The sequence below is a fragment of the Muntiacus reevesi genome, chromosome 22, assembly GCF_963930625.1.
Source record: "Muntiacus reevesi chromosome 22, mMunRee1.1, whole genome shotgun sequence".
Lineage (NCBI taxonomy): Eukaryota > Metazoa > Chordata > Mammalia > Artiodactyla > Cervidae > Muntiacus > Muntiacus reevesi.
Window position 1 is genome coordinate 4,447,432 of NC_089270.1, and position 26,908 is coordinate 4,474,339.

General features: G+C 53.6%; 1 protein-coding gene across 1 annotated transcript in view; it reads right to left on the reverse strand.

The window, feature by feature from the left end:
• Positions 1 to 721: 721 nt before the first annotated feature.
• LOC136152783 (epididymis-specific alpha-mannosidase-like) overlaps positions 722 to 26,908 on the reverse strand; it is a 38,288-nt gene continuing 12,101 nt past the window's right edge. The window contains 17 exon segments of the mRNA XM_065914168.1: positions 722 to 918; positions 2,143 to 2,263; positions 2,606 to 2,698; positions 4,395 to 4,549; positions 8,744 to 8,936; positions 9,011 to 9,121; positions 10,198 to 10,450; positions 10,943 to 11,134; positions 11,836 to 12,110; positions 13,783 to 13,908; positions 14,414 to 14,439; positions 15,399 to 15,537; positions 16,602 to 16,792; positions 17,651 to 17,849; positions 18,527 to 18,704; positions 19,414 to 19,523; positions 19,898 to 20,070. Coding sequence (XP_065770240.1) covers positions 821 to 918; positions 2,143 to 2,263; positions 2,606 to 2,698; positions 4,395 to 4,549; positions 8,744 to 8,936; positions 9,011 to 9,121; positions 10,198 to 10,450; positions 10,943 to 11,134; positions 11,836 to 12,110; positions 13,783 to 13,908; positions 14,414 to 14,439; positions 15,399 to 15,537; positions 16,602 to 16,792; positions 17,651 to 17,849; positions 18,527 to 18,704; positions 19,414 to 19,523; positions 19,898 to 20,070 — 2,633 coding nt within the window. The 3' untranslated portion in view covers positions 722 to 820.

Here is a 26,908-nt window from a genome sequence, read left to right on the forward strand (position 1 = left end):
CACACGTTTCCACACAGTCATCTCCTCCTGACATCTCTCCTTTTCCCCTTCTTGTGCCAACGCTTCCAGGAGAGGCCCCCGGCCAGCTCCAGAACCCCTCCATGTCCTGATCTGTCTCATAATGGTCACCGGGGGCCCAGAGTTCTGAGGCAGCTGCTGTTCTTGGTCCCGAAATTATGAGACCAGTGGGGTCTTTAATATTAATAATCCTTACCCTGCGTGTTCTGTCTTTCACTTGCTACATGGTTTCCTTCCATTTTTTGGAGCTTTCATCATTTGGCCTGAGCTGTAGGAACTTCCTGTAGGGCAGGTGTGCCCAGGGACCAGGGCAAGAGTCTGAGATTGGACACAGAGCTTGGCATCACACATCCGGGTCAGTAGCTCCCTCCCGTATATCTTAGGCATAGCCCTCACAGCAGGGGCGTCTCCACCCTGGGATGAACCCATGAAGGTACCCAGGACACAGCACGGCCACTGGTAATCCTGGGGGACTTGCTGAGATCTGGCAGGATGCAGGCAGATGCATTCTGGTATCCCTGGGGATTATTGCTTCTGTCTTTGGGAGAACACCTGGCTTTGACTCTTGCAGGTGAAGCAGGAAGGTGAGCATGTGTGAGGCTACCATCTGTGACAGGAGAGGATAGAGAGGGCCGGCTCCAGTGGGCAGGGGAAGACACGGGTCCTTAATGTGATTTTATTTAAGAAGTCAGAACACCCCCATCCATCCGTTTCCTGTCGTTAGCACACCAGCTTCGCAGCTGTTCCCCTCATCCCTCTAGGCTGCTTTTCAGTGTCCTGGGACCAAGAATCTGCCAAGGTCTCACTGCTCTTGAAAGTGAATGAAGAACGTGCGGATCTCCTTCGGGTAGATGGTGACCTCGGGGTCTCCTGGAGGTGGCGGGGGCTGACTGGAGCTACCTGGGAGCAGAGAGGGTCTGTCCGGCACTGCCCCTGGACCACCTGCTTCCCGAGGCCCCCTCCTCCCAGCATCCCCCTGGCAACACGGCGCCTGCTGCGTCTGTGACTCCCACTGTGATCACAGCCCTCAGCTGCCCCCTCTTGACAGGACTGCACTGCTGAGGGGCCTCTTTCATTTCCGGCCTCCCCTGAGGGCCCAGCACAGTCAAGGCGTGTGCAGGGGGCTTGGGCCTGCTTGGTCTTGTTTCTCCATGGGTTGTGGCCCCATATATGTGCCTAAGAGTCCTCTCACTGAGGCCATGAGGGGGCCCTGCCCTTGATCTCAGTGGGCTGTCCTCAGACACACCCTGTTCTTCAGGATTCCTCCTTGGGATGAAACTTGCCCCTGCAGCCATCCCTCTATCCATCCATCCATACAAACATCCAATCATCCACCACACACTCTTCCATCCTTTCATCTGCATCCTCCGATCCATCTGTTCAACCTCCAGCCGCACAACAGTCCATGTTCCGTCCACTTCCCTTCCTTTCATCCATCATTCACTCATCCTCTTTCCTTCCTTCCTCCCTCTTTCCATCCATCTGTCACTCAACCATTGAGCTGTCCATCATCCATCTACTTTTCTTCTTTCCTTCCATCCTTTTTTTCTATCAAACCATCCCTTCATCCATCTGTCTATCATGCATTGACTAAGTGCCTCCTTATGCAGCCAGACTATGCTGTGTGCAGGAGCCAAAAAAGGAGATAAATGGGGCAGCGCTCACTGAGGGAGGGGGAGAGCAAGGGAGGCTCCCGGCTCAGCCCTGACCGGGGGAGGGTCAGGGGAGGCCCAGAGAGGGGACAAGTGCTTTCCAGGCAGAAGGAACAGCAGAGGCAAAGATTTCCAGGCAAGAAGCAGTCTGTGTGCAGTGTAATGCACAGCAGGGCAACCATCAGAACATCCGAGGGTGCAGCTGAAGTTTGGGGCTCACTCAAGGCCTCAGAGGGTTGTGGTCTTGGACACACAAGAGCACCCACACACACACACACTGTGTGCAGCTCTGGCGCGTGGAGACTGATCTGAAGCCTAGAGTCTATAACCTTCCGTGGCTGACTCAGGAAGGCAGAGACCCAGAGAAGGAGGACGGCCAGCTCCAGGTCACACAGGCCTCGGGGCAGAGCTGGGGTCTGGCTGGGAGTGAGGCTGGGGACCTGGGGCAGAGCCAGGACCAGGGCATCCGAACCTCTGTGGCGGGGAGGGTCCCGCGTGCTCCAGGTCCAGCGATGCATCTCACTCACGTTCCAGGTCCCTGTGAGCGAGCGCTCCTCCATGGACACCACGGAGCCCAGTCCCCGCAGCACAGACTGCAGGACAGAGCAAGGGAGGGGTGAGCACCCGGACCCCAGACCTGAGCAGAGACCCTGACACAGCAGGGCGGCCGCACCAGGGCCCAGGGCCCAGCATCCCCCACATTCATTGCAGGGCAAGTCCCTGCGCGAGGAGGGGCAGCCCCATTTTACAGATGAGGACCTGAGGCCAGGGGCAGCTGACCCCCCAGTGCTGCCTGGATCAGCACGCCCAGCAGGTGGCAGGCAGGTGGGGCCGCCCCAGGAAACACCCAGGCACCAGGGTTTGTCTCCCGAGGGCGTGTCCCCCTGGGGGCCTGACTCTGTGATGTCGGGGCAGGCCACGGGAGGGCAGGTTACCTGCAGGTTCACGGTCACAGGCTGAGACAGCACGGGGTCCTGCTCCACCTCATACAGGTGCTGGAGCCGCAGCAGGACACGGCGCAGGTCTGCCTTGGCCGAGCGGTTTCGGTCTTAGGGACAGAAGGAAGGTGGCCGTGAGGACAACAGTCTCTGCCTGGCACTTTACACTCTCACCTCCATTTCACAACTTCAACCTCCCTCGGAGGCAGCTAACACAGCCCCACTTTGCAGATGAGCCAGGGGCTCAGAGAGGGGCAGCCACTTGCCCAGACACACAGCCGGTGTGCATCAAGAAGGAGCGGGGAGGACTCCAAGCCAGGTGCAGCCAAAGTGACGCCTCCCACCACCCACACCAGGGCTGTTGCAGCCATCTGAAAGTCTTCATTCTTGTTCACTGGTGAGCTCCTCATTGGGCCTGTCCTTCCGGCTTCCTGTTCTCTGGAACTTTCTCTCTGCCCTGGCACCTGTGAATGAGGGGTGTGGCCTCATATCCCTGAAGATGAGGCACCATTCCAAAGGTGATGTTCCTCAACTCACAGAAGCTTATTTCTGCCACGAGACCTAGGAAATGTGTTGTAATGTAGTCTCTATCTGCTGGTCTTTGGAGACCAAATGAGAAGAGCCACCCTGCTGATCCCACAGAGCAAGGGGTCGAAATGAACTGTGCTGTGTGAGGACAGTGATGCTGTGGGCTCCTTGTTACTTTGCATAAGAAGTCTGCAAAGTCTCTTGTCTCCATTCAAGTGATGGGGTTAGGGACTGGAGCTCTAGAATCAAGGAAGGATTTCTGGTACTGGAAATGTAGCTAGAGATGATGATAGTGGTGATGCAGGTGATGATGATAATGGGGTCTTTGTTTCTGGGGAACAGGTGGCCCTCTTGGCATCCCCAGTGCTCCCCTCGCTCGGCCTCTTATTCACCTTCCTGGGAACAGGGTCTTGCTTGGCCCAGCCCGTGTCTCCTTTACTTCATTCAGTACAAGCAGCCTCCAGGAGGTACTTTCTCAGTGTCTTGGCCACACACACGCACACACACACACACACACACACAACAAGTGGGAGCCAAATGACTCTGCGGCTGCTGGGAACCCCGTCCATCCCATCATATGTGTCAAGTGGGCAGTGAAGCAGGGATGCTGGAGGTCAGGGTCAGGAAGCCACGTGGCTTCAAACTTGAGCCAGTCTTTCAAAGATCCAGTTTATCAGGCACAAATATAACATCAGGCCTTGACTTCTTTCTATTCCTCCTTCTTAATTGGGCTGACACTTATATGGAACGTCCTAGGCCCTGAGTGTGCCTTTGGGGACACAGCAGTAACTGGGGCACAGACAGTCCTGCCCTGGAACTGCTCAGAGTCTAAAGGGGCAGGTAAGGGGTACAGGACCTATTTGTTTCTGGGAGGTGTTGCCTCCATCAGGAAGCCCTCAGTGATGCCTAGCTGGAACTTTCCTCAGATCACTGTCATTGCTCTCTGATGAATTGCCTGCTTCCCTCTGTAGATAGGGACCCACCGAGCCCAGGGATGTTTCATGTGTCATCCATGGCTCAACCCACCATGACAACCCGTGCCTGACATTAGAATTATTTTTCAAGGCATGAACAGAACCTCATCAAAGACATGCCTGAGCCCAAAATACAGGTGGGACACCAGTGTCTGAGGCTCCAGGAGAAGACCCTGGAAGAAGCAGGACCTGAAAGAGCCTGGATGACTCTGAGGAGAGCCCCTCTGTCCAGTGATGGGCTGGGTGCCGGGCTGGCATGTGGAGGCAGGAGTGAGTCTGGACACCTGAGTACCCGCCGCACCTTTCTGGAGAGTCCGCAGGTGCTCTGTGTGGTTTGAGCTGTACTTCCAGCCGGGGATGCTGAGGATCTGCAGGTGGATGCTTGAGGGAAGCGTCACAGCCTCTTGCAGCTTGAAGCCTGAGCCACGCCGGGCAGTCTCTGCAAGGCAGATGGACAGCAAGGAGAGGCTGTGGGCCAAACTCTCCTCCTGACACTCACAGCTCCACACTAAGCCCCCCGCTTCATCTGACCTCACTCCCTCCCGCCTGCGGCCCAAGGGCAGGCAGCCTGAAGCACCTGTTCATGCTAAAGCCCAGCCTGCCTTGAATCCCCGGTCCAGCCAGTTCAAACTGCAGACCGGGAGGTGGGACCAGAGAGAAGACGCCACTTCTTCCAGAACTTGCAGCGAGTCACCCAGAGACCTGCCCCGTGAACCAGGTCTCAGACGCCAGCTCCGTGCTGACATCGATCGCTGCCTCTGCCCAGAGGGGCTCAGCCCTCCTCTTCCAGGAGACGCTCTGGGCTCCAGCGGGAGCCGCGGTCGCCTCACAACTCCCAGGGCTCAGCGATTGGTCAGGCTTGGTCACGTGATTCGACCGCGGCCAATCAGAGCGTTCCCTGGGATCTCTGCCCGTGGCAGAGGCCTCTCAGTTCCTTCGGTCCCGGAGCTGTTCACAGCCCCGTCCCAGGCAAGAGCAGAAGCGGGTCTGCAGACAGCGAAGCTCAGGGGACAGAAGCGGGGAGGGGCAGCCGCGTGAGGGCCAGCGCCCGAGGAGGCAACGCACGCTCCCCTCCCCTGAGCCCCGGGGTAAAGGCTCCTCTGGCCCCGTCTCGGACCCTTGGTTTCTCCGTGTGCAGGTGGACGAGCCCAGGGCCGAACCTGGGACGAGGTGACCTCAGCCGTGGACGGACCGTGGGCGGCGCTGACCACAGCCGTGGGCGGGACCGTGGGCGGTGCTACCACAGCCGCGGACGGACCGTGGGCGGCGCTGGCCACAGCCGTGGGCGGGACCGTGGGCGGCGCTGACCACAGCCGTGGACGGGACCGTGGGCGGCGCTGACCACAGCCGTGGACGGGACCGTGGGCGGCGCTGACCTCAGCCGTGCCCGGGACCGTGGGCGGCGCTGACCACAGCCGTGCGCGGGACCGTGGGCGGCGCTGACCACAGCCGTGGGCGGGACCGTGGGCGGAGCTGACCTCAGCCGCGGAGCGACCGTGGGCGGCGCTGGCCACAGCCGCGGGCGGGACCGTGGGGGGCGCTGACCACAGCCGTGGGCGGGACCGTGGGCGGCGCTGACCACAGCCGTGCGCGGGACCGTGGGGGGCGCTGACCACAGCCGTGGACGGACCGTGGGCAGCGCTGACCACAGCCGTGGACGGACCGTGGGGGGCGCTGACCACAGCCGTGGACGGACCGTGGGCGGCGCTGACCACAGCCGTGGACGGACCGTGGGGGGCGCTGACCACAGCCGTGGACGGACCGTGGGGGGCGCTGACCACAGCCGTGCGCGGGACCGTGGGGGGCGCTGACCACAGCCGTGGACGGACCGTGGGCGGCGCTGACCACAGCCGTGGACGGACCGTGGGGGGCGCTGACCACAGCCGTGCGCGGGACCGTGGGCGGCGCTGACCACAGCCGTGGACGGACCGTGGGCGGCGCTGACCACAGCCGTGGACGGACCGTGGGCGGCGCTGACCACAGCCGTGGACGGACCGTGGGGGGCGCTGACCACAGCCGTGGACGGACCGTGGGGGGCGCTGGCCACAGCCGTGGGCGGGACCATGGGCGGCGCTACCACAGCCGCGGACGGACCGTGGGCGGCGCTGACCACAGCCGTGCACGGGACCGTGGGCGGCGCTGACCACAGCCGTGGGCGGGACCGTGGGCGGAGCTGACCACAGCTGCAGACGGACCGTGGGTGGAGCTGACCACAGCCGTGGGCGGGACCGTGGGTGGAGCTGACCACAGCCATGGAGCTTTCTCTCTGTGGCAACACCCTCTCTGCTGCCAGGAAGGGACCGCAGACTGACCCAGGAGCAGCTCCAGCCCAGCTGCCAGACCCGCCCGCCTCTGTCCTCAGAGTCTGCCCCTGCACATAGGCGTGGCTGGGCAGGCAGCTCCTGACAGTCCCGGAAGAGACGGACATGAGCACCCGCTCCCAGAGGCCCAGAGCTGCACTTCTCCCTCCTGCCCCAGCCTCTTGTCCAGCTCGTCCTTCCATTCCACTGCCTTCCCCACGCCCAGCCCAAGCACCTGCCCCTGCGGTTTCTTCTCTTACAAACAAGAGGTCCACTGTTATCTCTTGAAGTTGATCCCTGTACACCACCTTGTCTGGGGTCACAAACTCCACCAAACATATAGACATCAAGGCCCTCATGACCTCTGATCCCTCTTCATGCTGAACTTGGATCCCCATGACTGGTCCCTGATTGAGCCCTTGAGAAAACCTTCAGGACAAGAGCTGGGTCTAATGCAGGTACAATCTGCAGCATATGGCAGGCACTCAATAAATGCTCAGTGAGTGAGTCAACTACCACCCACTTTCTTGCTAATGCCTTGTAAAGGTCAAGCCTAAATCTCAAAACAGAGGAAACCTAAAATCATGCCCTCATCAAAACTTCTGCAAGGGATGAGAAATAGAAAACAGGTTAAGGATTACAGGCTAAATTTGGGATTAATGTGGGTTTGACTGCAACCATTGAAATAAGTCAAATATTGTAATAAAGCCAGACTTGAGCGTCTTGGTTTCACAGTGCATATAAAATTTATGCTTACACTTTACCATAATCTATTGTGTGCAATAGCATTATGTCTAAGGAAAACAGTTTATATATACATTAGATTTTAAAAGCTTTCTTGTTAAAAAGGTTACCTCAGGTGAGACTTCAGTGATTAGCAGTCTTTCTGCAAGGACAATGATGAAGATCACTAATCCTATAGCAATTATAGTAATAATGAAAAATATTTGAATACTGTGAGAAATAGCAAAATGTGATACATTGATGTGAACTGAGCAACTGCTGTTGAAAGAGCAGTGCAGAGATGCTGCTGCAAGATACAGCAAACTTTCAATTTGTAAACAGTGCAGTATCGTCAATGCTCAGAAAAAAAGAAAAAAGAAAACAAAAGCATATATGTTGAGGTATGCCTGTAGAGAGAATGGACAAATGCAGACTTTGTTTTTATGTCTATAAAATTTAAAAGATTCTCTGCAGTAGCATCTTCAAATACTTTCAAATGCACTCATTGTTTAAAGTATTTCATGTTCAACTATTTAGCTATGATGCCCAACTGTAGTGAAGGAAACTTGTACAAGTCTCAGGAGAGGCAACTCATAAAACTCGCAGATCAGGACATAGAAGACAATCACCCTCACTTGGTGACAACACACTTCATTCAGATAAAGCCAGTCTTTTAAATGCTGAGCCTCCAGACCTGAATGGTGACATATATAATAGGAAGAAGTAGAAAGTGTCCCCAGAGAAGGAAATAGAGGAGATTGAGGGGAAAGAGATAAGAAGGGAATGGCAGTAAGTCCCAGCTGTGAACCTACTAGCTGTATGACCTTGAACGCGTCACTGAACCTCTGTGCACCTCAGGTTTCCCACATTAAAAATGAGGGGTTTGGATGTGAGGACTCTGGTCCCATCCTACCCCAAACTAGCCCAGATCCTGGCGGGTACTGAGAGAGTTAATCCTTAGGTAGGTTGATAAGCAGTCCAGGGCCCTCAGAAGTAGAAATGGACAAACATTTTTTTTCTACTTTTCTTCATCTTAGACACAAAGATGTTTTTACTTAAACTCTGAGGTGTTATGGCAACAATCTTTAAGACTAACTTTCTTTAAGCCCAGAGCTAATGATTACACAAGAAAAGAACTCATCTTGCTCAAGAGTATGTTTTTCTTTAAGCTCTGTACTAATGATTATATAATAAAAAAGTATCCTGCTCCAGGACATGTTTCTCCTTCTTAAGACTTCTGACTAATCTTAAGACTTACTTGTGGCAGTGCGTCCTCTCTATTGTTAGTTCTAATCTTGTTAATTTAAGATGTCTGATGTGGGAGTGGGTCTGGTAAAGTATATAAGGCCTTGATGTGACTACTGAGTGGGGCTCTCTCCCTGCCCCTTCTGTTGTCTATGTCAGAGGCTTTCTTTGTCATTTTCCAGTGTAATGAGGCTTCCGCCACACAAAAGGTCTGAGTAATCAATCCTGGGACCTGATCCCAAAGCTAAATCTTCCTCTTCAGAGATCACAAATCAACACCATTCACCATTAGCTATCAACACAAGCTCAGCCCCATCCCTGGACAGGTAGGTTCCCTCAGGCAGTGACGACAGGAGCACGTTTACCGCTCATCTCTCGGAGCATCACGACGGGCCGGTGCTGCAGCGCCAGCCCACTCCTCTGGCGCAGGCCACTGGTGAGGTTCCTGGGTCCCAGCAGAAGCCAGAACACCGGGTGGACGACTGAGGTGTCGTTCAGTGTGAGGTCAGCAATGATGTTTGCTGGATCGTTGTTCACCAGCCGCCGGTGGAGCATGACCTACAGGGGACAACTGTCTGACCGGGTCTGCCTGGGCCCTGGGGTCCCCGAGAGTGACCAGAGGGGCCTCCTACCTCCACCTGCCCGTTCCCTTGGCTGGAGACGCCGTGCGCCTGCTCGGACAGCAGCACCAGCCTGCTTCGTCTGTCCTGGATGAAGGCTGACTGCACCATGGGGTAGTAATTCTGTGGACAGAAACACTGGCAGCCTGGTGAAGGGGGCAGTGGACCAGGTCAGCCAGCAGGCCTGGGGTCTCCCTCTGGCCCCAGGTGGCCCCCTGCATGAGCGCAGCAGCAGCTGAGGGTGGCATGGTAGATGGGGGAGGGGCTCTGAGTTCTGAGATGGATGCACTGGGATTCAAAACTAGCTCCACCGCTTCCTGACCTTATGGCCTGGGGGACCCAGCCCGCCCAAGCCTCAGTTTCCCCATCTGTAAAATGTGCCCCCAAGGTCCCCCTGCTGCAGGGAGAGAATGAGGCATTTGTGCCCGTCCAGCCTGAGATGGCCCCCAGCCAGGGGTTCCCAAATAGAAAGGGGCTGGTGTCTGGGCTGGAAAGTGCTCACACAGCCCTGCCCTTTCCTATTTTGGAGGAAGATGTCCTGGGCTGATGGCCTTGGACCGCTGGAGCCCAGGGCACAGTGTGTGAAGACCAGTTGTAGAGATGAACTGACAGAAGCTCACGGAAATCAGAGCAGGGAGGAACTACACCCCTTCTCCGGGTTCCTCTGGAAGGAGAGGGAACTATCTATAGGAAGGCTCAGGAGGTGCCCAGCATGGCCCTGCCCCTGGATCATCCCAGGCCTCAGCACAGTTCTGGGGGAGGTCACTGTCTTCCGCCCGAGGTCATGCTGATGGAGGGAGATGCCCTGGGAGCTGCCTGATTCTGGAGTTCAGCTGCTGCTCAGTTCTCCCTGGAAGACAGGCTATGGCTCAGCTCTGAGCAGTCAGGGAGAGTCACACCCCGTTCAGGGCTAGACAGGCACCACATGCTTAATCCTCAAGCGATCCCCAGGCAGTCATTCATCTGACCAAGGAGGACCCGCGGGGCACACAGGAGACCTCAGGGACACGCCTCACACATGGTGACCCCAGAGCTCTGAGGCCTGGTCTGAACGCACTTGGCCACAGGCCCTAGGGACAGACTCAGGGCAGTGGGACCCTGGAGATGCTCTGGACCTAAGGAGACTCTCCTGCCTTCTGGAAAATGGCCATCAAGGTTGGGTCTACAGCAGCCACACCCCAGGACAGCTCAGGGTGTACCCGAGCACTGGTGGTGTTCTTGTATTTCCTGTAGGGCCTGCGCTGCATCTGGTAGCCATTGTTGTCCGAGTAGAGGACCCGCCCCGTGTTCAGGTTGGTGCTTGTCCTCAGGATGGCCTCGCGGCTGAGCTCCAAGGGGCCCACCCGGTACTCCTGCTCTATGCGATGGCAGAGCAGCTCCCCATCAGATCCCTGGGGCCCGTGGGCCAGCCGGGAGTAGATGGCAAATGTGGCCTGACTGTCGTTCAGCTCCCTGGAGGAGAAGCAAGACAGGTAGGTCAAGCCCAGGGAGCTTTCTTGATGTCCCTCCCTTATTCTTTCCTTTATCTCCTTCCGTTTCCTTCCCTCCATCCTTCCTGCAGCCAGGGGAATGGGGAGCCTGCTTGGAATAGAGAACAGGAGGGACCCTGTCCTCTGAAGACTCTGGGTACCCAGCCATGCTGGCGGCTCTGTCTGTCCTGCTGATGGAAACCCAAGAACTGCTCTCATGCTGGTCACTGTCACCGTGGGCTCCTGTCCCGCCTCCGAACTTAGGTGCCCCCAGGGTGACACAGGGCAGGCCAGAGAGCAGGCCTGCAGAGACTGGAGCAGCTCATGATGTCATGGGGCTTCCAGGGAGGAAGGACCGTGCGCCAAGCCCAGGTCCAGGAGCTGGGTGTCTGAAGCAAGGACGGGCCCCCATTGCCTCAGTCACCTGCCTGTGAGCACCTCCACGTGCTGAGCACAGCCAGGGGGCCCCCCTCACCTGTAGAAGTCCTGCCGGATCTCAGTCACCAGAGGCCCTGCCACGATCTCCATCCTCACAGCCTCCCACGCGGGCTCTGCTCTACCATTGGGTGCAAACACATAATTGTCTGAAACGGGCAGTTTCCAGACATCACTGTTTGCATGATACTCCATGAACTGCTGGGTCATGTATACCTTTTGGTTACTCCGCCTGCAGAGAGAGGAAAGAGAAAACAGTGTCATCATCACAGAAAACATGTCATCCTCATGCTGGAACCAGGCTCACAGATCCTCTATGGAGACACCAGCTTGGAACCAGGGATGAATGGAAACCACTTCTACAGAACAAAAGTGGTGTATCTGTACAACGAATATTATAGAGTCTACAAGAAGAATGAAGGGTCTCATTCACCCTGCCACATGAATGAAAGTTGGAAACATGATGAGAAGTGAAAGAAGGCAGTCTGCCAAGGACCCCATATGGTATAATTTCATTGCATGATACGTCCATGTAGGCCAATCCGGAGAGACAGCAAGGAGGTTCGAGTCACCAGGGCTTGATGCATGTGAAAGATGCGTGGGGCCTGAGCGATGATGGAGCCTGAGCCCACAGTGCTCACTGCACATTTCCCAGCCTGACCAGGGAGACTCAGAATGTTCTGGGGCTGCACCCCATTTCTGCTGCTCCCCACACTCTTCACTGACCACCTCTGCTGGATCCTGTAGGTCCTGCCTACTTCTGTGGCCTGACCTAGACATACACACTTAGAAATACAGCCTAATGCACTTCAGGGAGCTTCATCACCATCACACCCTTGCCCTGCAGCTGAGGAAATGGAGACCCAGGTAGGGCATTACCTGCCCAGGTCCAGGGTCCTCCTGGCCTCAGAGGCAGCAACGACTGCACCTCACCTCTCCCAGATGCTGTGCATCAGGTTGGTGTCCAGGTCCAGGAAGACGATGTAGCAGTCATTCACCACAGGCACCAGGCTCTGGCCCACCTGCCCGCCACGTGTCCTGAGTCTGCCTCCAAACTGCATGGTTTTGGCCACAGAGGGCTCAGGCTCCCCAGTGCCCTCCTGGGAACTTCTTCTGGGCCGGATGCTGTAGTGCCGGTAACTGAGTCCTGGGATCGTGGTCAGCACGTGCAGGTCATAGGCAGAGGGCGTCTCCTTCGAGCGCTGGACCTGCAAGACCCGAAGAACAGGATGAATGATGGATGTCAGAGATGGAAGATGCCTCAGTCTCCTTGGAAACCCTGGGCTTACACACCTGGTGGATGGAGTGCTTGCTCTCCACGGAGACAGTGGTCATCCATCACTGGGGTGCTTTGTGAGCCCCTCCTGGATCCACCCTGCTCAACCAGTCTCCTTTCTCCTTCTCCACCAGGGCTGCAAACCACCTGCCCTCCTCACACGTGTCCTCCTGTTCCTGCCTCTGAGCCTTTGCTCACACTGTTCCCTCGACCTCTTTGAAGGGGGCTCCCTTGTCTCTTAATCCTCCAGTTTCCCCGAGGATGGAGGCTTCCAGGTCACCCTGCAGGCCCGTCTCCATCTGCACGTCATCTGATTCAGGGGAGGGAGTTGGGTGAGGACACTGGGTCCATGCAGGGGTCCTCCACGCTCTAGGGAGCAAGTGCCTCTTTTGGGTCTTGTGGGAGGACTTGGGGGGCCATGAGCAAACCCATGTGGCTGCTCACAGCCTCCAGCCTGGTCTTTTCTAGACTAAAGCAGACACCAGTCTCCACTCCACACCCCTAACATGTCCTGATGTTTTCCTCCACCACAGTTGTCATCTGTGACTCTTACACTTTCTTATTTTCTTCTTGCCTGGATCCCCCACTGGAATAGGAGCCCCCTAAGTGCAGGGACTTTTGTCTGCTTGGTCATTAAAGTTTCTCCAGTGCCTAGAGTAACGCCTGACACATACTAGGCGTTCAGTAGTATTTAAGAGCGTTTAGGCTCAGTGGGTGGTGCCTCTGGGTGGGGAAGGGGGATGTTGCATGTTGGGTCTACTCTACCCAACACCCTTCTCTGCCCTGACCCTGACATAGAGGAGTCTTCCTCCTCTGTCTCAGCTAAGGATCACTGCCCTGACTGCCTGGTCATCACCCCACACCTTAACTGTCCATTCCTGTGCCTGCTCCTTGAATCCCAGGACGGCCCCCGAGTCCAGGGAGGAGCACTCATCTGGGACCAAGCCCAGTCCAGGCTTTCAGGGGTGTTTGCTGAATGGCTGACTGATGGCATTACTCGGTCCATCTCCCCAAGGAAGTGCTGGCTTGGTAACAGTAGGGTCACCTCCATAATCAAGTCTAGCTCCAGGTCTGGGAAGGAGATGAGGAGGGACCACACAGGATGTGGGTGTCATAGCTGGGGCCTGCCTCTAAGACAGCACCTCCATAAAGATGCACAATGAAGACTATTGCTGGCTTCCCCATGAGACGTAGAAATTTACAGAGTTATGTATACATATACACCAAGTCGCCTCAAGGTTGTCTGACTCTTTGTGACTCCATCGACTGTAGCCCACCAGGCTCTATGCCCATGGGATTCTCCACTCGAGAATACTGGAGTGGGTTACCGTGTGCTCACGCACTGCATATTGCCGACCAGGTATCGAACCCATGTCTCTTGTGGCTCTATATCACAGGTGGATTCTGGTCAACTCAGATGCCCAAAGCCCAGGGTCAGGCCCCTGGGTGGATCCACTGACCCTGATGGTGACTCACCCCTATGACACTCTCCTCACAGTGAGGGCAGCCTGTCACATGTTCCCTTTAGATGCCCACTTCTGGGGACCCAGCCCAGAGCAGGGGCAGCAACAAGGCATGCACCTTAGACAGGATGTCCCCCTTACCTGTGCAGGCACGGGGCGGCCTGACTCATCTGTGATGCTGACACTGGGGAAGTCCACAGTCAGGGTGATGATGGTGGTGATTGTCCAGGCCAGCGGGTTGTAGACCACCGCAAAGCGCCCCTGAGGCTCTGGGCCTGCAGACAGAGAACAGGCTCTACTGCTGCCACCTTACCCACACCTCACCCCTGGTGCCCCTCGGAACAAGGGAAACTGAGGCAGGTGAGAGCAGCCCTGCAGAGTCCAGGGGGAAGGACAGCAGACACATGGGCTCTGACATCCAACCCCTTCCTCATCTGTTCAAGCCGGGTCTTGGTTCCCAGGCGGGGTGGGGGAGCATGCCCCTAAAGATGAGGGTCCTTGAGCTCCTCACTCATCTCTCCTTGTTAGCCCACTTTACTGCTGAGAAGACTGAGGTCCAGAGTGAAGGATTAGGGGTCCAAGGTGACCCAGGTACTAAGGCCTGCCTCCAAAACTTGAGCGCTTGGCAATGTACAGACAGAATTCTCTGGAGCTTGAAGGGTCATGATCAGTCACCAAGGTCAGCCCTGGAGGCCTCTTTGATATGAACCTGGATTCTCTTTCTGCTCCTTACCCACCCCACGTGCCCCAGGCTATGACCACGTCTGATGACTCCCGCATCCCTGGACACGGCACACACTGTCCAGTCTCTGGCTTCTGCCCAGGCAGTGCCCGTGGCTGGATGCCTTCCTGGGCTCTCCACCTGCCCCTTGCTTGGGGAGCTGCCCGCATGAGCTCATGGGAATGACTGGCCTCACCAGATACTGGAAGGACCCAGTTCTACCTCCATTTCTATGACCGTCATTCCCTCCTGACCCCAGTCCCCGTGGACAAGATTCCAGTCTGCTGCACCCCTGACCCCAGGGCCCTTCCAGAGTCTGAAGGTAGGATGGGACTATACACAGACGCAGATCGGAGGTCAGAGCTGAGGAGGGGAGGGGCGGGGAGGGCGGAGCGGGGAGGGGTGAGGAGGGCCGGGGAGGGGAGGGCACAGTGACAGAGGGTGAGCATGGGCCCTGGGAAGGTGGGCGGGCCACATACTCCTGCAGGGAGAGCACCTATCTCTGATGGCCCAGGATTTGCAGGGGTGAAGCCCATCAACTCCAGGCAAACGGGGTGACCACTCATCCTCTACCTGTGAAACCCGCAAAGTCAAAAGAACACGTGCACTGTCTGCAGAGCTGGGCAGCACAGGACTCCTGGCCCTAATCCTTCCTGTGTGACCCTGCTCAGGTCCATGACCTCTGCCTTCTGTGTGTGTCCTCAGCTATGAAGTGAGGACAGTGACACTTCCAGCTTTTCAGAGATGTGAGGTGCTGCACTAAATTGTGCGAGCAGTGTGCTTGGCAACATCCAGACTGCGTTAGCATTTATTCCTGCCTCTAGTTGGCATGTCAGCCTTTGCTGAATCACAGAGTGGAAACGGCTCAGTGAAGTGAAGACACCTGCCCAGTTCACACTGAAATGAGAGCCTCCCCTGGACGGGACTCAAGTCTGACGTTCAGGTGTCCCAGTCCATCCCCTGACCCTCGGGCTCTCTTCTCAGACTGGGGTGGACACCCTCCATAGCCCACTGTGCCCCCGGGGGCCTCGCTTACCTGACTGGGCTGGAGACCTGTCCTGGATGATGGAGGCCATCAGCGTGTGCACCCCTTGCATGCCGGTGCTCAGGTGCTCCACAAACATGTCACCCACAGTTGGGACATGAGTCCCAGTGATGGCATCGTGGTGCTGGACCTGGGCCCCCGCAGGAGCAGGACAAGAGTGGGGTCAGGCCGGACTCTGCTCAGCACCTGCTGTCCTCACACCCACTGGGCCCTGACTCCCCTTCCCTCTCAGCAGGTGCGGTTGGAGACTTGGGGGTTCCTCCCATTTTACAGAAGAGAAAACTGAGGTCAGAGAGGCTGATGATCTTGTCCAACTGTTGTTGACCTTGGGAAAACACATAACCTGTGTCCCTGACCCTGGACAGAAAACAGACCTCTGGAAAGGACCCTGCCCAGCTTCCCTCTGTGACCCAGTCATCCCAGAAGTGCTGATAGCCTGCTCCAGAGAAGCCCCACACATGGCCTGGTACTTGACTGCACCATGTAGGGTGGATGACCTCCTCTTCCTAGAAGGGAAACTTGAGTCCCCGTGAGGTGAAGCCACGTGTCCACCCACCCTGATGGATGTAAGGTCAATCCCATCTCACACTGCACAATGAGTGGTCCTGCCAGCAATTCCCTTTAGTGACTAAGGATGTCATGGGCCATGTGGCCCATTTCTGACTGGAGAGGAGACAAGTTATAAGAGATCTTGGGTCTCATTTTTCCCTTCTGCACAGTGGGGAACAAGTAAGATGCAGATTCATGAGCAACTTCGTTTGTGTCAGCCACAGAGCCCACCACCTTATGAGTATGAAAACATTCAACTGTCCCATCAATGTGCTGAGTCAGCAGATGGGTCTCACTTTCCAAGGAGGAAATGAGAGCTCAGAGAGGGAGAGTCAGTAGCCTCAGGTCACTGAGCTGAGCTGGGATCTGAACCAGCCAGGAGAGCTGGACACCAATGCCGCTCCACATTGCCCTTTCCACTCTGGGGCCGTCTGGCTCTAAGTCTTGGCAGGTCATGGTCCTAGCCTTGGGGCAGCTTCATCATGCATGGTCTTGTGACCCAGGCGACCTCAGTGTTCTCATCTGTAAAAGGGACATGTAGGGACCAGGGACAGGGAGGAGTGCTGGCCTGGGGGGGTCGGGGTGGGGAAGCACACAGCCCAGGAGGGTCCAATCCTGTCCTTTCTCTGGGAGGCATTCTGTTACCTCGGAGACCGCCCAGCGGAGCTGCTGGAGCTGCTGCAGGCCCCAGGCCGGGTCCAGGTGTGGGTGCGGAGCCAACAGCACGTGGCGTGTGAACATGGACTCCCCGGCATACAGCAGAGCGCTGGCTCGCCTCGCCAGCGCCTTGAGCCCGCTTCGGGAAGCATAAAATCCAGTCCAGGCATGATGCATGTCTAGGAGCAAAAGGCCAGGAGTTGGTGGGAGGGCATGCCCACGGAGGCCCCTGATCCCCACCTGGGAAATGCTGAGGAAGGTGAGATCAGAGATGGATCTGCCTGGGTCCCCAGGGACACAGCCTAGGCCAGGGGTGATTTCAGGGTTTCTGGTCCAGCCAGGTCAGCAGTAGTATGTGATCCCTGGAAGGCCTGGGCAGTTGGCAGGGTCAGGCTGGGCTGGGGCAGGTCTGAAGAGCCTGAGTGCTGAAGGAGTGTGACGAGGACAAGAATCCCAGTGTGCACCTGGGTCCCTGGGATGCCCTGTGGGGAAGGGTCCTGGAGGACTTCAGAGGAAGAGGTAGAGGGATGAGGCCAGGAGGTCAGGACACAGAATGGAAGGGCTGGAGTGCTGGCCGCCCCTCTGTGTCTCTGAGGAAAATCAGGGTCTGGAGAGGCATGCCTTTGAGCGGGTCCCCCTGGTTGTCCATGGGGGTGGGCTGGCATGGCCAATGGGAGCTGAGATCCCTGAAACCACTCTCCTCACTCTGGACACAAAGGTCACGGCATGATGACGTTCCCAAGAGGCATCACCTACCCCCACCAGTGCCCCACCGGAAACCAAGACTGCCTCTGGACATCACTCAAGCCTCTCTTGTGTAAGGAGGGAACCGGGGAAGGAACAGTGGACAACACTGAGCCCGCCTATCCTCTGTCCCCACCCCAGGCGATCTACGCGGGGCAGGCGGGTGAGGTTGGGCTGCCTGTGACCCAGCGGCCCTGTGGGCTCACCCTGTGAGCAGCCTGGGAAACCGCCTGTCACTGCTTTGGTGGCCTCTCTCTGGCACCGAATCCCCCCTCAACTCCAGAGACTCCTACCCGAGGAATAGGGCAGGAAGTCGTGGTGGTCTCGGACCTGCCAGGCGACTTGGTCAGAGTGCACAGCCCGGAAGTAGTCGCCTAGCGTGGCGTACTCCATGGAGAAATTGAACTCCGAGGCGTGACTGTTGATGTATTCCATTATAATGTCCATGTTGGCGAATTGCAGCGAGGCATTGAGGAACTCCCTGTCACATCCCTGCAGCCAGGGGACAGAAGCAATGCCCAGCCCTTCTGGGTGCAGAGCCCAGCCTGCCCAGGGAGTGCTCCTCTTATCCCCACGACCACGCCCCTCCCCCCTGGCGGGCCCCGAAGCCCCCCACGTAGCTCACTAGCTCTCTCCTCCGGGAGCACAGCAGGTGCTCCATCAAGTTTGGCTGTGACCACAATGGTGACTGGGTGTCAGGCACTGTCCCCTGGGGGTGTCTTTCATTATAAGACAAATCCGGCCAATGGAACAGGTCCTGTCATCATCCCCATTTCACAGATGAGGAAAGTGAGGCTCAGAGTGTTCAGAGTCTCACAGGCCCTGAGTTAGGTGCCAGGATTCAGGCCGAGGCCTCTGCTTCCAGCACTGAGAAGGGGAAAGGAGGGGCGAGCTGGGGAGGAGCGGGAACCTGCGTGGGGGAGGGGATGCATCCGAGGCGGAGAGTTTGGGGGTGATCCAGGGTGGGGGAGGAGCTGGTAGACTGGGTGAGGACTCAGGGTGCGGGGAAGGAGGACTGAGCCGGGGCTGGGAAGTCCCACCACCTGGATGGACACTGGAATAGTTAGAGCTGGACACACAATCCTGGGTGGACCCAAGTGCTGGGGTCAGACCGAAGAGAGCAGTCCCTGCGCAGAGCTGAGGAACCAGGGCCTGGGACCGCAACTTACCCAGGGCCAGAGGACGTGCGGTGTCCGGAACCAGGAGGCTCGAGTCAACACATTGTTCAACAGGAGACTGGTGAAGTTTGGGATGCTGTCCTCAGTGACAGGGATTTGCATTTGGAGGTACATGCCATTCAGGGGTGTACCTGGGAAGATGGCTTCGCCATCCCAGTTAAATCCCTCTCTGAGAGAGAGAGAGGAGCGTTAGGGGGCCCAGCCCTGCAAAGGGCAGCAGCACAATGTCTGGGAGGCAGGCAGGCTCAGGGAGGCCAGAGCATCGGGCCTCTGTCTCCATCAGGGGCTGGGCAGGGCAGTGGTGCATCGGGGCCTCTGTCTCCATCAGGGGCTGGGCAGGGCAGTGGAGCATTGGGGCCTCTGTCTCCATCAGGGGCTGGGCAGGGCAGTGGTGCATCGGGGCCTCTGTCTCCATCAGGGACTGGGTAGAGCAGTGGTGGGCAGCAGAGAGCGGCGTGGACAGAAGACGCCCCCGCGTGAGCCCTGTGGCCACTTGGGCACCTCACTCTGATCCTACACGGCACCCAGAACCTGCTAGTGAGCCCCCCTTGCCTCTTCTCTCAGTTGCCGCTTCATCCCACCTCCCCTGTTCATGAGGGCTCAGCCCCCACCCACGGCCTCGAGGAACAGAGGGCAGAGGGGACTGGATGCAGGGTCCCCCACCAGACAGCCCACAGGAGGGCTGATGCCAGAACTCGGAAGCCTCGACTCAATTGCCTGAGTTGCTCCAACTGCCCCTCGACTGCTACCGCGGGACCTTGGCTGGGTGTCCAGGCCTCAGCTGTTCTTTCTGTAAGATGGGTGCTCAGTGCGTGCCCTCAGGGCTGGCCATGAGGGGCATGGCTAAGCTGGTCGAGGGATGGTGCTGGGACGGGGACTGGCCCGAGGCAGGTGCTCACGAGCAGTAGCCAAACTGGTCCAGGACGTGTGTGAAGATTTCCTGCTGTGCCGACAGGGATCTGGACCCTCGCCACACGAACTGTAGCTGCTGCAGACCCGGAGGGAACAGAGTGAGGCCCAGGGGTGACGCGGCTGCCGGCTCCCCTCTCCAGATCTGACCCGAGTCTCCTAGCCGCTCACACCCGCTCCTCTCAGTGGTTCATGGTCAAGATCCCCCTCTGCTGCCCCCTGCTCTAGATTCCCACTGACCTCACAAAACCATACTGGTGGAGGAATTGGCCCCTGCACTTTCAACTGACCCTCCTCAGGGCAGGACTCTTTGTCAGGGTCTGCCAGCTGGGCTGTCTCTGCCTTGAATGCCCCCAGACACAGGGAGCTCATCACGATAACTTTTTCAGTTTTTCAGTTTTTTTCAGTTCTGATGGTGAGAAAGTGGATGACTAGATGCGGCTCACCACTCACCTGGCCTTTCTGCATGGCCTCCTTCAGGTCGTAGTCGATCCTGGAGATGACGTGGGCATTGAAGCCCGCCAGGGCAAAGAGGGTGGGGGTCGTGGCAGATGCACCAAATGGGTCCACCTGCCAGGAGAACTGTGGCCGGGCCCCAAATGTGTCATAGAGAAACCCGTGTCCTTCTGCAAAGAGATAAGTTTCATCACTTCCTCAGCACCCTGTGCCTTTTCCAGGGCTGGGATGCCACCTAATAGGCAAGGAGGGTCTTGTGAGATAGATGCTAATATTAGGACTTGTTCCCAGAATCATTGGTCTATTCACATCTTTATCCATAGAAGCAGGAATCAGGGTGACTGCAGAAAGTCCCATATTTGAGATGCCATCGATTTCAGTTCCCCAAGGGTTTGGTGGAGAGCCTGTGTACACCCCCATCTAGAGCAGGGAAGGATGTCTCTGGTGGAAAAAACCATGGCTGTGGGTGCCGCTGTTTTCTCTCTTACAGATGGGAGCTAGCAGTTCCAGAGCCACTCCTTAAAAAAATTTTTTTTTTCTTAAATGCTGGGAGAAGTTTGATCAAGCGAGTTTGCCCTCGGGCATCTAAGCTGCCTTCGGCTCTATGTCTGGTCTCCAGAGGAACATACTGGATAAGACACTGCCCTCTAAAGTGTAGGCTTGAGGGGTCAGACTCTCAAGATAATCGTGACTAAATGTGCCTTGGGTTCCCACAGAAGCTCCCATCCTAATTACCCCTGAGGGACTCCAGGTATTAATGACTGGGAAGGGCCAATCAGTCGATTTCCTTTGGACACCGAGGGAAATTTCTCTGTGCTCACTGAAGCCCCTGGGCCTCTTTCCTCCCAGGCCACTACTGCAATGGGACGGTCAGGACGAGTCATGTGCTACTATTTCAGTCATCCTTTAAGCTGCAACTGGGACTCTCTGCTGTTTTCTCACAAGTTTCTGATCGTGCTGAAGTCCCCTTCACCCTTTCTGGGGAGGAATATACTGAGCAAGGTCCAGGCCTCTGTTTTCATGAATATGGAGCTTGCTCTTTCTCTCCCATTAGTTGAACAAAGTGTACATCTCAAAGTGGTGTGGGCTGATGGAAAAACTGTGTTGAGCACAAAATGCTGTTCCTGTCTTTATCAAGCTCAAAAACCCTGCCCCATTTCCACATCAAAAGCAGTGCCTACCAAAGTCCAAAGTTAAGGAAGGTAAAGCCAACCATTAAAAATGTGAAGGAACAAGAACTATTAATTCCCTGTAACAGTCCATCCAACACTCCTATTTGAGGTGTAAAAAAAAGTCAAATGATAAATGGAGACTTGTTCAGTTCAGTTCAGTCGCTCAGTCATGTCTGACTCTTTGCGACCCCATGAACCACAACAAACCAGGCCTTCCTGTCCACTACAAACTCCCAGAGTCCACCCAAACCCATGTCCATTGAGTTGGTGATACCATCCAACCATCTCATCCTCTGTCGTCCTCTTCTCCTCCTGCCCTCAATCTTTCCCAGCATCAGGGTCTTTTCAAATGAGACAGGTGTTCGCGTCAGGTGGCCAAAGTATTGGAGTTTCAGTTTCAGCATCAGTTCTAGCAATAAACACCCAGGACTGATCTCCTTGAAGTCCAAGGGACTTTCAAGAGTCTTCTCCCAACACCACAGTTCAAAGGCACAAATTCTTCGGTGCTCAGTTTTCTTTATAGTCCAACTCTCACATCCATACATGACCATTGGAAAAACCATAGCCTTGACTAGACGGACCTTTGTTAGCAAAGTAATGTCTCTGCTTTTTAATATGCTGTCTAGGTTTGTCATAACTTTCCTTCCAAGAAGTAAGAAACTTTAAATTTCATGGCTGCAATCACCATCTGCAGTGATTTTGGAGCCCAGAAAAATAAAATCAGCCACTGTTTTCACTGTTTCCCCATCTATTTGCAATGAAGTGATGGGACCAGATGCCATGATCTTAGTTTTTTGAATGTTGAGCTTTAAGCCAACTTTTTCACTCTCTTCTTTCACTTTCATCAAGAGGCTCTTTAGTTCGTCTTCACTTCCTGCCATAAGTGTGGTGTCATCTGCATATCAGAGGTTATTGATATTTCTCCCAGCAATCTTGATTACAGCTTGTGCTTCCTCCAGCCCAGCATTTCTCTTGATGTACTTTGCATGTAAGTTAAAGAAGCAGGGTGAAAATATACAGCTTTAATGTACTCCTTTTCCTATTGGACTTGTTCAAGATATACAAATAATAAGTGCCTGATCCTTGTACTTTATTGTCTAAAATTGCTGAAGGAGCCAAATATTTTTCAGTCACTGATTCGAAGGATACTTTCTAGAGTTAAATCTATACTAAGTCATCCCCTACCTATGACTTTAAGACAAGAGAGGGTTTTTAGGAATCATAGGGTACTGGCCCATTTGGATTCTGGGTTATGCAGAACTTGCCTGGCCTTTATATAAACTTATAACTTAGACTCAGCAGGTCCAAACTGACAAGCTGGTTAGGCCCCCAGAAACTCAAAAGGCTTTTTAGACTCTTCAGACTGCTCTCTGACAGGCTCCCGCTTTGAGCTTACCCACAGGATCAGAGTTTAGTTTGTTTGTTACTGAAAAAAAGGCTATGGCTACATTGCTTAAAGGATAATAGATGCTATTGTTTTGCTAATGCCTAAAGCTCCTAAGCTTATTAATGGAAAAAATCTTACTGTACTGACCTCTCATGATGTAAGCGGGATCTTAAACTCTCAAATTCAGAGTGACAATGACTCCATCTTTAAAGCTGCTGTAAGTCAAGGCGTGTCAAAAGCTCAAGTAATAGAATATCACTACACTGTTCCTGGAGACCCCAATCTTCAGAAAAAGTTGCAAAAGCTAGTGACATTATTAAGAGGCATCCATGTAGGATAACTCAGGAAACATGAGACATTTGGCTGAAAGTTCTCCTCATAGCTTTAACCAGGGCTCGAAATGCCCCTAAGAAGAAGGACCTGTCTCTATGACAGACAGGTTTGTGCACAGATATTGTCATAGATCCTGAAGCCTTAAAATTAACTATGCGACTCGCTTTCAACTTTTCAACCTCCTCATCAATTGAAAGCTTCCCATGGTGGGTTTCTCCGCTTCAAGAAAAAGACTTTCTTCAACTCTTCTTGATCTGATGACATCAAACAATTCTAAGAAGGACTGATTTAACATATTGTACCTTAACTGTGGACATAATGTAACTTTTAATTTTGACTTATGTTTTAACTTGGTTTAATGCCTATTTTGCCTTACATCTGAAACTGTTAAACAGGGTTTGTTTCTGTCTGAAAGCTTTTAAATTACAAGTGGTTGTCCAGGCTCCTATAAGTGCCACAAACTCCTCTAACTATTACTTGGGCCCCCTGGATTAGAGACCCTAAATATGAGGGTGAGGAGAATATGTTATGTCAACAATTTAGGGACAATGCCCCTCAACAGCAGGAAGTAGTTATGGAATGAAAATGATGCCCCTTGCCCTTGGCAACATAATTCTCCCAAAAAGAAAAAAGAAAATTCTCCCAACCTGCCTCTGGGCAGGTTGATCAGAAGTCCAGGGTCCCCAAGGAGTAGACACTGGACTGAGGCTCTCAAGGAGGAAAGGACAAACGTTATTTTCCTTATGTTTCCTTACTAAGGACTATATAACAATAATGTATCCTGCTTTAGGACATGTATCTCCTTCCTGAAAACCTTCTGACAAATTCTGCTATCTTAAAATGTATATTATGGGATTGGGTCTAGAAAGGTCTTTACAACTTTGAGACATTCTTTTGATTTATTGTAATGACCAATTAAAAACTATGCAATTCCCTTGCTTAGACTAGAGAGGGGGGCCCTCTCCATCCCCCTTCTGATGTCTATGTCAGAAGCTTCCCCTGTCCCTTTTCATACTTTAATAAAACTGCTACACAAAATCTCTTGAGTGATTAAGACTGGTTCCTGGTCCCTAAGGTAAATCTTTGCCTTCAGAAATCACCAATCTGGTATCCCTCACAGTAAGCTACCATGTAGGCTTTAGCTGGCCAGGCGCCTCTATCCATGGGATCTCACAGATAACAATACTGGAGTGGAGTCTTCTCCAGGGGAACTTCCTAACCCAGGGATGGAACTCTTTTCCAAGACCCTGAGTTAGCTCTTTGCATCAGGTGGCCAAAGTATTGGGGTTTCAGCTTCAGCATCAGTCCTCCCAAAGAACATTCAGGGTTGATTTCCTTTAGGATTGACTGGTCTCACCTCCTTGCTGTCCAAGGGACTTGCAAGAGTCTTCTCCAACACCACAGTTAGAAAGCACAAATTCTTCAGCCTTCAGACTTCTCTAATTCCCTCAGCCGTACATGACTATTGGAAAAACCATAGGTTTGGCTATATGGACTTTTGTCAGCAAAGTGATGTTTCTGATTTTTAATACTCTGTCTAGGTTTGTCATAGCTTTTATTCCAAGAAGCAAGTGTCTTTTAATTTCATGGTTGCAGTCACCTTCAGCAGTGATTTTGGAGCCAAAGAAAATAATCTGTCACTCTTTTCCATTGTTTCCCCATCTATTTGCCATGAAGTGTTGGCACTAAATGCCATGATCTTAGTTCTTGGAATGTTGAGTTTTAGGCCAGCTTTTTCACTCTCCTCTTTCATTGTCATCAAGAGGCTCTTTAGTTCCTCTTCACTTTCTGCCATAAAGGTGGTGTCATCTGTGTACCAAGGTTACTGATATTTGTCCCTGCAATCTTGATTCCAGCTTGTGCTTCATCCAGCCTGGTATTTTGCATGATGCTTTCTACATATGAATTCAATAAACAGGGTGTCAATATATAGCCTTGGTGTACTCCTTTCTCAATTTGGAACCAGTTTGTTGTTCCATGTCTGGTTCTAACGATTGCTTCTTGACCTACATACAGGTTTCACAGGAGGCAGGTAAGGTGGTCTGGTATTCCCATCTCTTGAAGAGTTTTCTGTTTCCTATGATCCACACAGTCAAAAGATATAGCGTAATCCACAAGGCAGGTACAGATGTTCTTCTGGAATTCCCTCGCTATTTCTATGATCCAATGGATGTTGGCAATTTGATCTCCGATTCCTCTGCCTTTTCTAAATCCAGGTTGAATATCTGGAAGTTCTCGGTTCATGTACTATTGAAGTGTAGCTTGAAGGATTCTGAGCGTTACCTTGCTAGTATGTGAAATTAGAGCAACCCGATGGTAGTTTCAGCTTTCTTTGGCGTTACCCTTCTTTGGGACTGGAATGAAAGCTGACCCTTTCCCGTCTTGTGGCCATTGCTGTTTTCCAAATGTGCTGGTCTATTGAGTCAGCACTTTCACAGCATCATCTTCTAGGATTTTAAATAGATCAGCCGGAATTCCATCACCTCTACTAGCTTTGTTTATACTATGTCTCCTAAGGCCCATTTGACTTCACAACGCAGGATGTCTGGCTCTAGGTGAGTGACCACAGCATCGTGGTTATCCAGGTCATCACGGCTTTTTTCTCCAGTTCTTCTGTGTACTCTTGCCACATCTTCTTAATCTCCTATATTTCTGCTCATTCCTTACCATTTCTTTCCTTTACTGTGCCCGTCTTTTTGCATGAAATGCTCACCTGGTATCTCCAATTTTCTTGAAGAGACTTCTAGTCTTTCTGATTCTGTTGCTTTCCTCTATTTCTTTGCTTAAGAAACCTTTGTTATAGCTATCGTTGCTATACTTTGGAACTCTGCATTCAGAAGAATGTATCTTTCCATGAACTCTGCATTCAGATGGGCATATCTTTCCATCTCTCCTTTGCCTTTCACTTTTCTTCTTTTCTAATCTATTTGTAAGACCTCCTCAGGCAACCATTTTCTGTGTTCCATCTCTTTTTCTTGAGGATGGTTTTGTAGCTATCACCTGTCCAATGCTGTATATTGAGCATGTAGGATGGGCACAATCACAATAAAATGAAATGCCATCGCCATGGGTTATGTTCTCCACAAACTGGGGAACAGTAATACCAAAGAAGCCCTCCCACTTCTGTGAAGGTTCTCAACCACATGTCATGCTTCTCAGCCTGGGGAACCAAGGCTCCTGGCCTGAGAATCCCCAGGAAATCTGACCTTGAAAGCCAGTGGCATTTGCTTATAAGACTTGCACAGAAATGGGGGGAACAGAGACTCCAGTGTTGGAGGACGCAAACAAAATCTTGCACACACCAAGACCTCCAGGAAAGGAGCAGTGACCCCACAGGACGCTGAACCAAAACTACCTTTTAATGTTGGAGGGTCTCTTGAGGAGGCCTGGGTCAGCCGGGGCTCACTTAGACACAGAGGCACTGACAGCCGCAGTCCTGGAAGGTCCCCCTTGCCATAAGTCCTCTTGGAGTTCGCCATTAACCCTACCATAGACCCTGTAGACCCCAGTGCTTGGTCACCTCAGGCCAAACAACTACCAGGGAGGGAGTGGAACCCCACTCATCAGCAAATAATTGGATTAAAGCAGAGCAAGGATCTGCCCCCTGGAGCAAGACCCAGATTTTCTCACTGTCAGTCCCTCCCATCAGGCACTTTACCCAAGCCTCTTGGACCCTTCCATCAGAGGACACACAGAAAAAGCAAGAAGAACCACAGTTCCACAGTGGCTAGAACAAAAACCACATTATAGAAAGTTAATCAGGATGAAAAGGCAGAAAGTTTTGTCCCAGAATAAGGGACAAGATAAAACCCCAGAAAGACAACTAAATGAAGTGGAGATAGTCATCCTTCCAGAAAAAGAATTCAGAATAATGATAGTGAAGATGATGCAGGATCTTGGGAAAACAAAGGAAAAGAACAAGAAATGTTTTCCAAAGCCCTGGAAGAGCTAAAGAACAAACAGCGATGAATAATACACTAGAAGGAATTAATCACAGAACAACAGAGGTAGAATGGACAAATGACCTGGACGGCAGGATGGTGGAAATCACTGCCATAGAACAGAATATAGAAAAATAAATGAAAAGAAATGAGGGCAGCCTAAGACACTTCTGGG